General features: G+C 41.2%; 1 protein-coding gene across 1 annotated transcript in view; it reads left to right on the top strand.

Moving 5' to 3' along the window:
• LOC124605141 (serine/threonine-protein kinase SMG1) overlaps window positions 1–13265 on the top strand; it is a 352264-nt gene that overhangs the window by 134129 nt on the left and 204870 nt on the right. The window contains exon 14 of the mRNA XM_047136625.1: window positions 6433–6579. Within this exon, the coding sequence (XP_046992581.1) occupies window positions 6433–6579 (147 nt within the window). The remainder of the gene's footprint in view (window positions 1–6432; window positions 6580–13265) is intronic.

The following is a 13265-nucleotide window of genomic DNA, read 5'->3' as shown; positions in this document are numbered from 1 at the left end:
TAATTATTCAAAGTATATTTTTAATTTAAACTTGCCACCCTAATGCATAAATTTATTGAACACTAGTACTGTATCAGATGCTATTCTGTTTAGTTTTGTGCCAATGTTCGATGTGCTTTCAGGTTCTCGAAAACATACTGACTTATTAACTTCAGTGATTAAAATTGTCAGAGATTTCAATTTCTCTTGTTGGCAGTGAATTAAGTTGATCACTCTGACAGTAATGCATATTTTGACCCAGGAGCAAGGACTATGTGACGAAGTATTTATCATCATTTTTAAAGCAGATCACTTGTTGTGGGGGCTCTAGTACCACCTCTACCTGGAATTGAGAAGTGCAGTGTCTGTTGTTCTCAGGAACAGTGGGCAGAGGACATACCTCTACAGGCCCGGGATTATTCTCCATCACTGATCTTTCACTAAACTCTTCAGCTGTTGCACAAACTTCAGAGTACAAAGAAACTTTTGTTTTCTATAATAATTGCATTATTTTAAAGGTTCAAGAATGCTTAATTTTGCTACATAAACACCATTTTGGTCGATGTTGTTTTGTAGACGCTGTGGCAGTTTTACATTGCCAGTGTCATACTATGTCGCCACCATGTCGTTCAGCATATTTTGAACCTCCTCTTTCACCTCGTCATCAGAGCCAAACAGCTAGTCGGAAAAATGTTCCTTCAACTTAGGGAACATGGTAGTCAATGTGTCAAGCCTGGACTATATGGTGGTAGTTGATGACCTTCGAACCAAAGTTTTGCAGGAGTTCGATGGTTTGACAGGCAATGTGTGGTGGGCAGGTGTTGCTGTGGAGAATGCTTATGCCCTTGCTCAACATTCCTCTTATCCAGTTCTAATTGCCTTTCTGAGTTTTTTCAGTGTTTCACAGTACCTGTCAGCATTTACTGTTATCCCCACTGGCAGAAAGTCAACCAACTAATCCCTTTCTGATCCCAAAACATAACTCCCAAGACTTTACTGGGAGACACCCCAACAACAATTGATCATGTATGCTTTAAGCATCCACTGCTCCCGGAGCACCTGAACTACCATCTTTTCTTTCTACATACAGTGATCCACATTCTGCTTTGACAGTTGGTCTGGGGTTATGATTGCTATCCGCGTCTGGTCCCTTTTTCCGGAACTCCAGATTTCTTCTCTATCACCTCTTTTCCAGGCCCACTCACATACACTTCCATGGTGAATCCCCTGTCCACAACTTTCTTGACCTATCACAAGGTCTGAAAGACTAGATTCATCCTGAGGCCATCCACCACTGGTTCTCCACTCTCAGTGCGTTTTTGGGATTCAGAAGTATTCTGTACTGATGGCTTGATGCTGGTTGCTGGTCACATTGGCTTTGCATACTGCCATGTGGTACATGATGAATTCCGCTCCTTACAGGATGGCTGTAATGTTTTCGCTATAGAGTAGGTAGGCACCTCTCGTGCTCTTGAGCATATTCTTTCATCTCTGGTGAGTCCTTCCTCATTTGTAGAGACATTCTGAGCAGTTTACAAGCTCTTTATCCTCACCATTCCATGGTCCTGACTATCAAGGATTCCTTTCTTGCCCTTAAACAATGTGGATGCTTGATGATCTTTGTGTGGATGTTGGGTTGCATTGGGATCCGGGGGTATGAACTTGCTGGTAGATAAGCCATCTCTTGAGATTGGTGTTCCGAAATCAGATCTTTGATTGCTATTATGACATCAAATTGTAAAGAGTTGGAATAGGGAATGGCATTCTCTTGACTTTTCCAAACAAACTATGGATGATGAAGGATACCATGAATTTGTAGAGGTGCTCCATGCGGGTCTCTCATAAGGACTCCATTGTCCGTGACAGGCCCCCATGTTGGACAATCTGCAGGGCCAATTGGCCTTTATATACATCTGCTGTGCACTTGGACACCTCTGTCTCGAGTTGCATTGATGCGGTCTTGCAGGGCATCTCTGCCAATATTTTTCGTGCTGCTGGCACTGCTATCCCCCTATCCACAGGTCATCGATCGGTACCGTGGAGGACCGACGACATAGCAGCCACTGTCCAGGACTGCCGACAGGCACAGCAGTGATTTGAATGACACCTCCTCACTTAAAAGTGTCCTCTTGCTAAGGCTCGTTACCTTATTAAGCAGAGTAAAAAGGAATGCTGAGAGTGCTGCTTCCTCCCTGGGCACATATGCCTTTTCATCTCATGTTTGATCCAAACTCCATAGGCTTCTGGACCACCAGCAACACTCAACTGTTCAGGATCTTATCTTCCAGGGTGCTCTGTGTACTGAACCATTGATCTTTGCAGAACACCTCGCAACACACTTTGCGACAGCATTGGTGTCCTCTTCCTATCCTGCTACCTTCCTCCAGCAGAAGTGTAGAGTTGAATAGACACCCCCCCCCCCCCCCCCCCCCCCCCCCTCCTGTTTCAACCACCACCAAGCCGAACCCTATAATGAACCCTTCAGTGAATGGGAAGTCTTGCGGGCACTTAGCTCTTCACGTGACGTGGCTCTTCACGTGACGTGGCTCTTCACGTGACGTGGCTCTTCACGTGACGTGGCTCTTCACGTGACAGCCCCAGGCATGGATTCCATCCACAACCAGATGATCCAACACTTGGAAGTTACCCAGAGGCAACATCTACTCAGAGTCTTCAACCGTATGTGGCTCACCAGTGCCTTCCCCTCGCAATGGCAAAACAGTATAGTTCTCCCTGTCCTTAAGCCCAGAAAGAATCCAATGTCTCTTGGTTAGCTTGATGAACTACTTTTTAAACTGATCAAGTGGATGGTTAGCTTCCAATTATGTTGGGTACTCGAATCCCAGGATGTTTAGTCCCTGTATCAGTTTGGCTTCTGGGAAGGACAATCTCCAATTGATCATTTACTCAGGTTGGAAACAGCAATCCGATAGGCTTTTGCTAATCCCCAGCACCTTGTCATGGTCTTCTTTGACCTACATAAGGCATACAACACAGCTTGGTGCCATCACATTTTAGTTACCCTCCATGACTGGGGCTTGCGCAGCCCCCTACTGACTTTTATCATGATTTTTTATCCCACCAGCTCTTCTGGGTTCGAGTTGCCACTTCATTCAGCACCCCTGGGATTCAAGAGAATGGTGTCCCACAAGGTTCTGGGTTAAGTGTTACACACTTCCTCATAGCCATCAATGGGCTTGCAACCTCTGTTGGGCCTCTGGTTATACCAGCATTGTATGTTGACAGATTTTTACATCTGGTGCAGCTCCCACTGGGTAGCATCTGCTGAGCTATTGCTCCAAGGCGCCATTCAATGGGCCTCTACATGGGCCATCTCCAATGGCTTCCAGTTTTCTCCCTGCAAAACGCCGAGTTATACATTTTTGTCGTCGACCCACAGTACACTCTGATCCAGGACTTTATTTAGGCCAGCAGCTGCTAGATGTTGTAGCACAGTCCTGTTTCTTGGGCCTTATTTTTTTAATAAAAAACTGACATGGCTGTCCCATATTCACCACCTGAACTGCACATGCATGCAGAAGTTTAAAATTCTCCACCTCCTGGTCCACACATCTTGTGGTGCAGACCGTGCTACTCTTCTCCATCTTTACTGTGCTCTGGTCTTGTCCAGACTAAGTTACAGTAGTGAGGTTTATGTCTCAGTGGCTCCTTCCTCTCTGAAAATACTTGACCCTGTTCACCATGGTGTGGTGCATCTGGCTGTTTGTGCCTTTCGCACTAGTCCCATGGACAGTCTCCTTGCAGAAGTGGGAATTCCCCCCCTACAAATACAATGGAGCCAACTCTTGGTTTCTTGAGCAATTGCCATTTGGCCAATTCCTTGACTATCCCATATACCCTGTCCTCTTTGAAAAAGTGGGATGCCTCCCTCCTGATAACTGGCCACGCATGGGTTTGCTGGTTGGAATGCATCTCACTTTCCTCTTGAGATCTCCATCTCCAGTTGCTGGAATGTGCCCCATGTATTTCCATTCCCCCCCCCCCCCCCCCCCCCCCCCCCCCCGCCCCTTTGTACTGAGGATAGTCTTCCAGATTCCTTATCTGTAATATTAGCATATGATTCACAAATGGTTGAACTGGTCCCCAGTTTCCTCCATGAAAGTGGTTTCTATTTTCAGATATAAGGTTTTGCTTTACTCCTGGTGCGGGGGCAGGGTGGTTGTGGTTGGGCCTCTCTTCACATTTACTTGGTCTGAGACCCATGACCACTCCACTCAGCAAAGATCACTCTTTTATCCCTGTTGTTTTTCTAGTTTTTAGATTTGGCCTACCATTTTATGCCTTCTGATCTGTGTGTTTTAACTGCCTCTTTTCATAGTCTGACTTCTGTGATTGGATCCATCTACTTTTAGCTGAGCCTCTCTCTTCTGCGAGTAACTTTGGAATTGCGGGACTGATGACCTTGCTGTTTAGTCCCATAAACCCCATCAATCAATCAATCAATCAATCCATACATCATCCCTTTTTGGCTCTACATTAGCCATACTTGGCTGACTTATGATCACATCCTCTGCCCCAAGGATCCACCTCACTGTCCTTATGGTACCTGTTTGACTGGTCTACATTTTGCAGAACTGTCAAAGGTAGCCACCCTCCGGTGGGCTCTTAAATCTTTCTCAGTACCTGAGGTTAGCGGACGGTGCCTGATCTAGCTTTGTGATTTATTCAGGAAGGGTGTATTTACCATTCTCTTTAAGGGAGGGCACCTCAGTCTTGTCGGTCCATTGAGGGGTTGGCAGCACACTTTGTTGGTGCTTCTGCTGTGAACAGGCAGTAGCTGTGTGGGCTTAATGATCTGCCCCAGCCCTCGCCCTACCTGCTCCCCCCCCCCCCCCCCCCCAGTTCTCTGTTTGATTTCATTTTGTTCCTTTGTTTTCTTGTGCTTCTCTCGCGTTCTCCATGTCGCTCATTTTTTTCTGGATATTGTTCAGTGGGATGCCCCTGGTACCTGGTGAAGGGTATGTGTGCCCCCCCCTCCCCCAGTCACATTTTCTGCTTCTGGGGTCCTCTGGCTGCTCTCTGGATGGGGCAGCTTTCCTGCCATTCTTCCTTTCCCCACTTTTTCTTCTTGTTTCTTTCTCTAGGCTTTGTTGGCCTCCAGTAGACCTTGGGGTTTTCTTTCCTTGAGTTTCAAACACTAGACCCTTCTTTGGTGTGTAGTTTTGTTGACTTGCCTGTTCCTGGTAGGACCAACTGATGACCTCATAGTTTGGGCTCTTTAATCATTAAACCAACATCTCCTATCCTAAAAAAAGCAAGGCCACCTAAGAAAGCTGTCATAGCATATACTATATCTGCTCTAATTTATGCCCAGCATTTTCTGTATACACGATCACCATCTAGCTGTCCACCTCAATGAATGGCCACTGTTAAAATGTGAGCAAAGTTGAGCATCCAGTGGTGAAACATGCTGTTTAGCACAATGAGCTCTGTTTCAATGGTTCACTTGCAACTTGTACCATCTGGACCCTCCCTCAAATAAAAGTTTCTCTTTATTACTTAGATAGGAATTGGCCTTGGAACACATCCTCAAATCCTGTAATCATCCTGAGCACAGTCTCTGGTAGCCCCTGCCGTATGTGCATTTGTTGCATGCACATATTATCCCTGCTCTAAGTTCACTCATTCTACGCTCCTCTCTACAGTTTCCGTTGTCCTCTATTCTCTCTCGCCTTCCCAATCCCCCCCTCCCACATCAATATGCGCTGTGGTCAAATCTCCCTGCGTGTGACAGAAAAAGCTCACTGGTGCCACGTCTCTTACCCTTCTTGGTGTGCCTATTGGCAGCTCAACACTTCAACTGTCTGGTAAGTTGTTACCTTTAGTCCCTCCATAATTTATTAAGATTGTGGTAGCGTTGCAGGAACTCTCAGTGCTACAGAAAAAATTATCTTTATAAGTATAAATGGACTAGCTAAAAACCACATATCAGTAGTGCAGAAAGCATAAATAAAAATGATGCCTGTGAAATGTATTCCGTCTTAAAAACCATTGTGAAACAGAGAAATTGTGTATGAACCCTTTCTGCCCATAAGGACCATTTCTGTCATATCATCAAATATTGCCCTTTTCTTGTGGGTCACCTCATGACCTTGTTAAAAGAAAGTCATTATTAACAATTTAACATTTTATATATTTTTCCCATATAATATTATTTTGATGACTCATATGCAGTATGCCTTGATAGCTCATTGAATAAGTGCCAATTAAAATTCCAGTGAGTCAGGGCTCTGACGCAGTCCACTCTTGGGAGTTTTTGGGCATTCACTGTGATTTTCGCCACTGTTCATGCTTATGCACTTCTGAGAAATGCCACGTTTCACTGTAATTGGGGTTTCTCATTTCAAGCAAAGCCCAAGAAAAAGATTGTAAATAGACTACCAGAGATGGAAATTATGTTCCAGAGTTTAATAATTTTCTCTTTCTCAACAGGCAGAATTGTTATCAGCAATTGCTAAACTGTGTATGCTACACTTGAATTCTTCATGTGCACAAGTGGTGCAGAAAGTGTGTCATCTTCTAACTATGCTGCCGTGGCATGTCACAGTAAATAAATTTTCAGAGCCTGTGAAACTTAAGGTAAGTTTATATATTCTCTTAATATTTTGTTAATGTAAATGAGAACTTAACCAAAAAGTATGTTGGAAGTTTAGTATGAATTGAGAGCAGCAACTTTATTTCTCTATGAGAAGGTAATGATTATAATTACCTTTATTTTTGTGTGTTATACCAAACATTTGGCTTTATTTCTCTGTAAATAATTATATCGTTGCAAATTCAAAAGCCTGCAGTTCAATTTGCAGTTGGTCCTAGGTTTCCACCGAGTGAGGTGGCTCGGTGGTTAGCACACTGGACTTGCATTTGGGAGGACGACGGTTCAATCACGTGTCTGACCATACTGATTTAGGTTTTCCGTGATTTCCCTAAATCACTCCAGGCAAATGCTGTGATGGTTCCTTTGAAGGGGCACGGCCAACTTCCTCCCCCCCCCCCCCCCCCCCCTTTTCCCGGTTTCCTTTTTCTCCTCTGGCATGTAATGTAGATTTTCCCATATGACAATTTGTGTATGTACCAAGAATAAAATTGCATAATGTTTTGAATTAGATGTTAAACTAAAAGTTCTGTGTTAAAAAGAGTGTGCTTAAAGTTGACGTAAGTGAATTACATAGAGAGAAGAGCATTTTTTATATAAAAGATTTAGCCTGAGAGTGTAAAGTATGTAAGTATCAACTATGTTTACAATTAAGATGCATAGTTGTAGGAACATGCTTTCTTTTTGTAGTAAATCAACACAGTCTTACAAATTCTTTTTCTTGTCATGCAACTCTAAATTCAAATTTTTATTAATGAACGTATAATGTATACACTCAAAATATTTTCTCATACTTTGTTTTGGTAATACACTTCATGTGCTGCGACATATGCCTAAACACATTTCTTCATGTTAGCTGCTACTTTTTGAATGGTCACTAAACTTATGCGGGATATTTTGTCTTCGATGTTGTTCTTCAGATGTTCCCAAAGAAAAAGTTGGGGGGAGAAATCTAGGCGGCCACAGCTTACATGAAATGATGTGTGCCCCAAAGAACTGGCGCAACATTATCATGATGCAACACACTGTGTGCGCTGTTGAACCATCTTACTGCAGCCAGCGGTGTCGTTCATCAGCCTTTAACAATGCCACAAATTGCATGAAGTAGTTCTCGTAACATTCAGCTGGTACCGTTTCTGAGAAAACAAAATGGGGTGTACAATTCTTTTGCATGAAACTGCATATCAAACTCCAAACTTCCGTGACTATAATGGGGTCTCGTGGAAAAAGTTGGCGTTTTACGAACTCCAATATCTGTTGTTCTGCTGTTTACGTAGCTTCATTAGAATAGAAAACATAATCAAACACCCGAACACTGTTGAGAATAATTTGCAAAAACTATTGACAGTAATGTAGTCGATTTCCCTTACCGGGTTCTTGAAGCTCGTGCTCAATGTGAATGTGATAAAGACAAAGTTTCAGCTTCTTTGCGGCTCTATGAACACTCCCATGTGATATTCCTGTTTGCTGACACTGTTTTTCTATCATCTTTCTTGCTGAATGTAGCAGGAATGCGCATATATTTTCTAGTGAGGCATCACTTGACTCTGATGATTGGCCAGAAAGTTTACATTCATTCGTACAACCAGCTTTTCTAAAATGAGCGACTATGCCTGAAATCATTAATTTGTTTCAGGACTAGCTACCCCAAAGTCTTCTTGACATTTTAAGAAAAATTGCAATTTGAAGTAACTTAAAAGATTGAACACACATCTCACGTGGAAAAAACACATGGTTGTTCACACACAGTTGACTTAACAGTAACATCAAGAGGGCGGGAAACTGCTAGGATATCACATGCGCTCTCTCTCTCTCTCTCTCTCTCTCTCTCTCTCTCTCTCTCTCTCTCTCTCTCTCGTAGGATCATATGTTGCCAACGCAAACATTCCCACCTGTAAGATTGCCACCACACTATAGTTTTTGATTTTAAGGCTGCATAACTTTTTTCTAACCATGTACTTCGATACCAAAAGTAAGATTTATTTTGTCATACTTCACATTTTGCCCAGTGATTGTACACCATCTCCTTATCCTTCATTATTTATACTGATGATTTATTACAGTCACAGTTGCAGTGTAGTGTGGCTGTTTACTGGTTTTGACTATTAAGCACGATCTTGATGAAAACGAAATGGAAAATGACAAATGTACAAACACTTCAAGCTGTCTAGCTGTAGGATTAAATAAATATTATTGTATTTTGAAATCTGCAATGTTTTCACCATGGTTAAATGTAATACATAGGGACCGGAAAAATTTTGTGATAAATACAAAATGATGCGAATTCTGCCTCAAAATTCAAAAATGCAAAATTACCTAATAGACATTATTTCATAGGGAATTGTATCTAGATGAACTATTTTATCAGAGATAGCTTGAAATTACTTTATTTTCTGCATATAAATATTGAAATGGTAACAAATTTTCAGTTACTGGTATTGTACCTCATCTGGCGAAGCCCAATTTGGAAAGATAATGTATGTAACAACCCTTTTTGCAAAATATAAAGTACACGAATGCACTGTATCATTGTGCTTCATGTTCTGTTACTGAGGCAGTTGTGTGCGGTTGAATGGTTTATTTAAAATACACGCCACATAATGGAACGTAGTACTCATCTGTGGAATGTAGCATTTGGTGGTTGCGTCAAATACCACTAGAGGTCAGGCCTAAACTACGTTGTTAACAATACTCTGCAATCTTCAGCAAGCAGTTGCATGGTAGCTGTTCCTGAATGCCTTGTGTTGCTTGTTGTTTTCATTTCTTATTTTGAAATGAGTATAGAGACTAAAAAGCTTGGTCCATTACAGATTTCGAGTGTGGCCCTTAAAACACCAGAAGAGATCGGTGATCCCTGTGTCAGTTCTGTTTTTGCAGAACACTGGTGTAGGCTTGTTTCCCTACACCGCTCCCCTTTCCTCTGGTGGTCAGAATTCTAGTTTTTTTATGCTCGCAGCTGTCTACCACTAATAGTGTCCGCACTCTGCGCTATAACAATGGAAAACAAAATGTCACATTTTTTGACTGGGCCGAAATTCTTTCCATAATTTTAAAATAGAGTTACTACCTGTCGGATTGTCTTGCATAGATTGCACAGCTATAAATGCGCATGAAAGGCTGAATTTAAATTCTGCAGATTTTGTTATCGTGAAATTGGGTGGGAAAAGACAAATAATGTCCAGAAACATTGTAAATCTGAGACAGTCAGTGCACTGGTGGGAAAATGCTACTCTTTTCAATAGAGCAATCATTTGTTGGAAGTTTAAATACAAGAACAAGGGCTTTACATGTCTTCACTGACGCAACGAGATGATCTTATAATTTTTGCATCTAATCATTTGGCAAAAAAAAAAGATGCATATTTTGACCAAAATAGATAACACATTTTCTGAACCCTGGTAGTACATAAAGTTTAATGTCTTATATGGCTGCTCAACATTGAAATATTGGGTGGAAATATCCAGGAAGGTATAATATAGGCATCATGCTAAGTTGTATGTTCTAAGTGTAGGAGCAGCAGAGTAAGAGGTAATACACACATGACATTACCATTCACCAATTGTTTTTGCCAAGTACTTTGTATAGTTCTAAAAATTAAAAGTTAAAAAGTTAAGCAGTAAAGGCAGACATTCAGAAACATACGAAATGTAAAAACACTTTTAAAATCACTTTCACTGTGTACCTATTTCTTCTCCTTATTTTATAACACCAGCATACTGTTTACAAAAAGAGAGATGTCGATTAGATAGCCTGATGTTTCTGGAATTTAAAAGTAAAAATCAGTTTTCAGATAAGTGACATTTGATAAAAGTTAAAGCACAAAATTAACATGCTCTGGTGTGTACAAAATTGCATCTGGGTAATATTACATTTTTATGCAGCGCAGCATGGCAGGAATGTTGAGATACAATTTAAGGTGCACACTAGAATCAAGACTGACAAAAACTTCTTTTAGTGTGCATCTGAAGATACGAAAATACCCAGTTTGCAGCATATTCGACACGTAAAAGTTTTACATAGGGCACCTAAAGTCACCTGCCGAATATGCTCAAAAAAATTGAAGTTTTATCTTAAAATAGGCAACTTGCTGGATTCAGGAGATAGACATCAATTGCAGAACAGTTACTGAACCTGAAAACTAATGTAATATACAAGAACTTAAGAGCATTGCATTAAAAACCAGTCCTTGACCAAAAGGCCAGAGACTCAGTAGACAGGTATTCCCTCTACTTGAGACTTACTCAACCGGATCTTATGAAAATCCTGCTTAAGAATTTGATATCTGTAGTAAAATTCAGAAGAGAACTGTCAATGAACTTAGAGATCTGAACTGGCATTAGACAAGGTGATGACTATCCCAAGTTTACTTCAACTACCTGATGAAGAAAGTTACTCGTGAACAGGTGAAAACTTTTACAGATGACTATAGATTTACAAAAATGAGAATTTAGTAGCGAATTGTGTAGGCTCCTCAGGTGACCTCAAAATTCAGCATTCAGTGTAGAAGAAGCTGCATGCAAATTATCCTCCCTCAACCTCATACCAGCTGAAACTGGGCTAATGTTTGCCATTAATAAGACAGAGGTCGCCACAAACATAAGTGGTGCATCAGACACAATCCCATTGGGCAGCAATTAATGCGGAAGACTTATCACATACAAGTACCTCAAAGAATGGATTACCATGAAAATCAATCTTGATCTGGCCATGAACAGTAGATGCACTAAATGGGAAGAGGTGTATCATCTCTGTAAGAACATTTAGAGATGTAAATCCCTTTCCTTCAATGTAAGACTCTGGCACTGCACAAGCATTGTGAGACCTTCAGTGCCTTAAGCTGCATAATGCCTGAATATGGTCAGAAAGGCAGAACCAGGGAAACTAGAACTAAAGAGGAAAGATTCTGAGAAAATATAAACACTACTTTTCATTTTAAAGAAAAATTGTGAAACAATTCTTATACAAGAAATCTGGACATATTCACAGTCTTAACTGGTCAGTCTATTTAAAAATGTAGTGTTACTCTTGAGACAAGTACACACGGTGGCAACTGAAACAAGTAAACTAAACTGTGTTACACCGTAATTGTTACTGTAATAATCCATTATAAATTCAGGACAAAGGAGGTTAGCGCCAGTCATAATGTCATCTACTTTTTAATTGTATATAAAAAAACAAAGATGAGGTGACTTACCGAACAAAAGCGCTGGCAGGTCGATAGACACACAAACAAACACAAACACACACACAAAATTCAAGCTTTCGCAACAAACTGTTGCCTCATCAGGAAAGAGGGAAGGAGAGGGGAAGACGAAAGGAAGTGGGTTTTAAGGGAGAGGGTAAGGAGTCATTCCAATCCCGGGAGCGGAAAGACTTACCTTTCGTCTTCCCCTCTCCTTCCCTCTTTCCTGATGAGGCAACAGTTTGTTGCGAAAGCTTGAATTTTGTGTGTATGTTATATATATGACATGAATGATGCTGACCTTTATGTTTTGGTTTACAACATGGTTGTGGAGCACAATCATTCCCATGGGATCGAACATGATTATTATAAACTTCCAATTGTCACTTTGTCTCTGTAGACAGTATGTCTCCCCTTACAAAATTCTGTTGTATGCTTCTTGGAATTTATGTACTCCTGATCATAACATATTACCACCACAACACTTACCGCAATAGCGATTCCATTATATGATGCTAGTATTGAGTATTCAAACTACATGACTGACAAAATTGCTTCCAAAGTAAGGGTGAGTTATGATTTAACATGTGTAATTCATCTGTTGAGCTGTAAGATTTATATTTGACCCGACCACCACCATCTGTCACTTGGCCATGGTAAAACTATCTACACCAGCAATGCATGTATCCTGCTGACTAACAGAATGGAAGTGAATGCTCTAAATCTTCCCTCCCAGAATCAGAAATATTCGGTTCTGGAGATGGGACGTAGCTCCCCAGTACATGCACTGAGCTCACTGTTTAACTTTTTATGATTTACGCTAGGCTAATTTTCTCTGGTTTCTCGTTCCACTCATGTTTCTGTGCATTGTCTCTTTGAACTGTGAGTTATCATCAGTGCTTTTTTTCTAAAAAAAAGTTTGAGGGTTCTCGCTGACACTGGATATAATGCAGCGAAAATTACTTATAACTGAAGCATGGGATACTGCCAGTCTGCTTTTTGCCACGACCTCATCAAAATCATCATGGTAGCGGGACCGTAGAGACATCTATCGGTAGCTCGGCATTTGAGCATACGCATATGCGTTTAGCACTACCATCACCCAGTATTAGCAGGCGAGGGCACTACATGCTTGTCGAACTGGCTGCCAGCGATTCAGTTGTCGAGAACGGTTGCCGCAGCTTCGAAATGCTTGAAACAGTCAATTACATATCTTTTCCCACCAAAAACTGCACTGTTGTCGTTCCTATTGCAATTACCAACACAAAAAATGAAATTAAAAATAAAATCTTTGGCACTCTTCCAAGTACTCAGCATCGTAAAATTACTTTTTCAACGAAAAAGTTTAGGGGTACGCATCCCCCAGCGTTCCCCCAGAAAAACAACACTGGTTATCATAGTCTGTGCCATCACTTTATTCTTTTTACTTGTTTCTGGGGCTTTATTTTCTTTTGTTTGCATTCCTTTTCAATTTTCACATACTTATTTCTA

Source organism: Schistocerca americana, chromosome 3, assembly GCF_021461395.2.
Source record: "Schistocerca americana isolate TAMUIC-IGC-003095 chromosome 3, iqSchAmer2.1, whole genome shotgun sequence".
Classification (NCBI taxonomy): domain Eukaryota; kingdom Metazoa; phylum Arthropoda; class Insecta; order Orthoptera; family Acrididae; genus Schistocerca; species Schistocerca americana.
The sequence above is the reverse complement of the archived record's forward strand: the minus strand, read 5'-3'. Positions and strand labels throughout refer to the sequence as shown.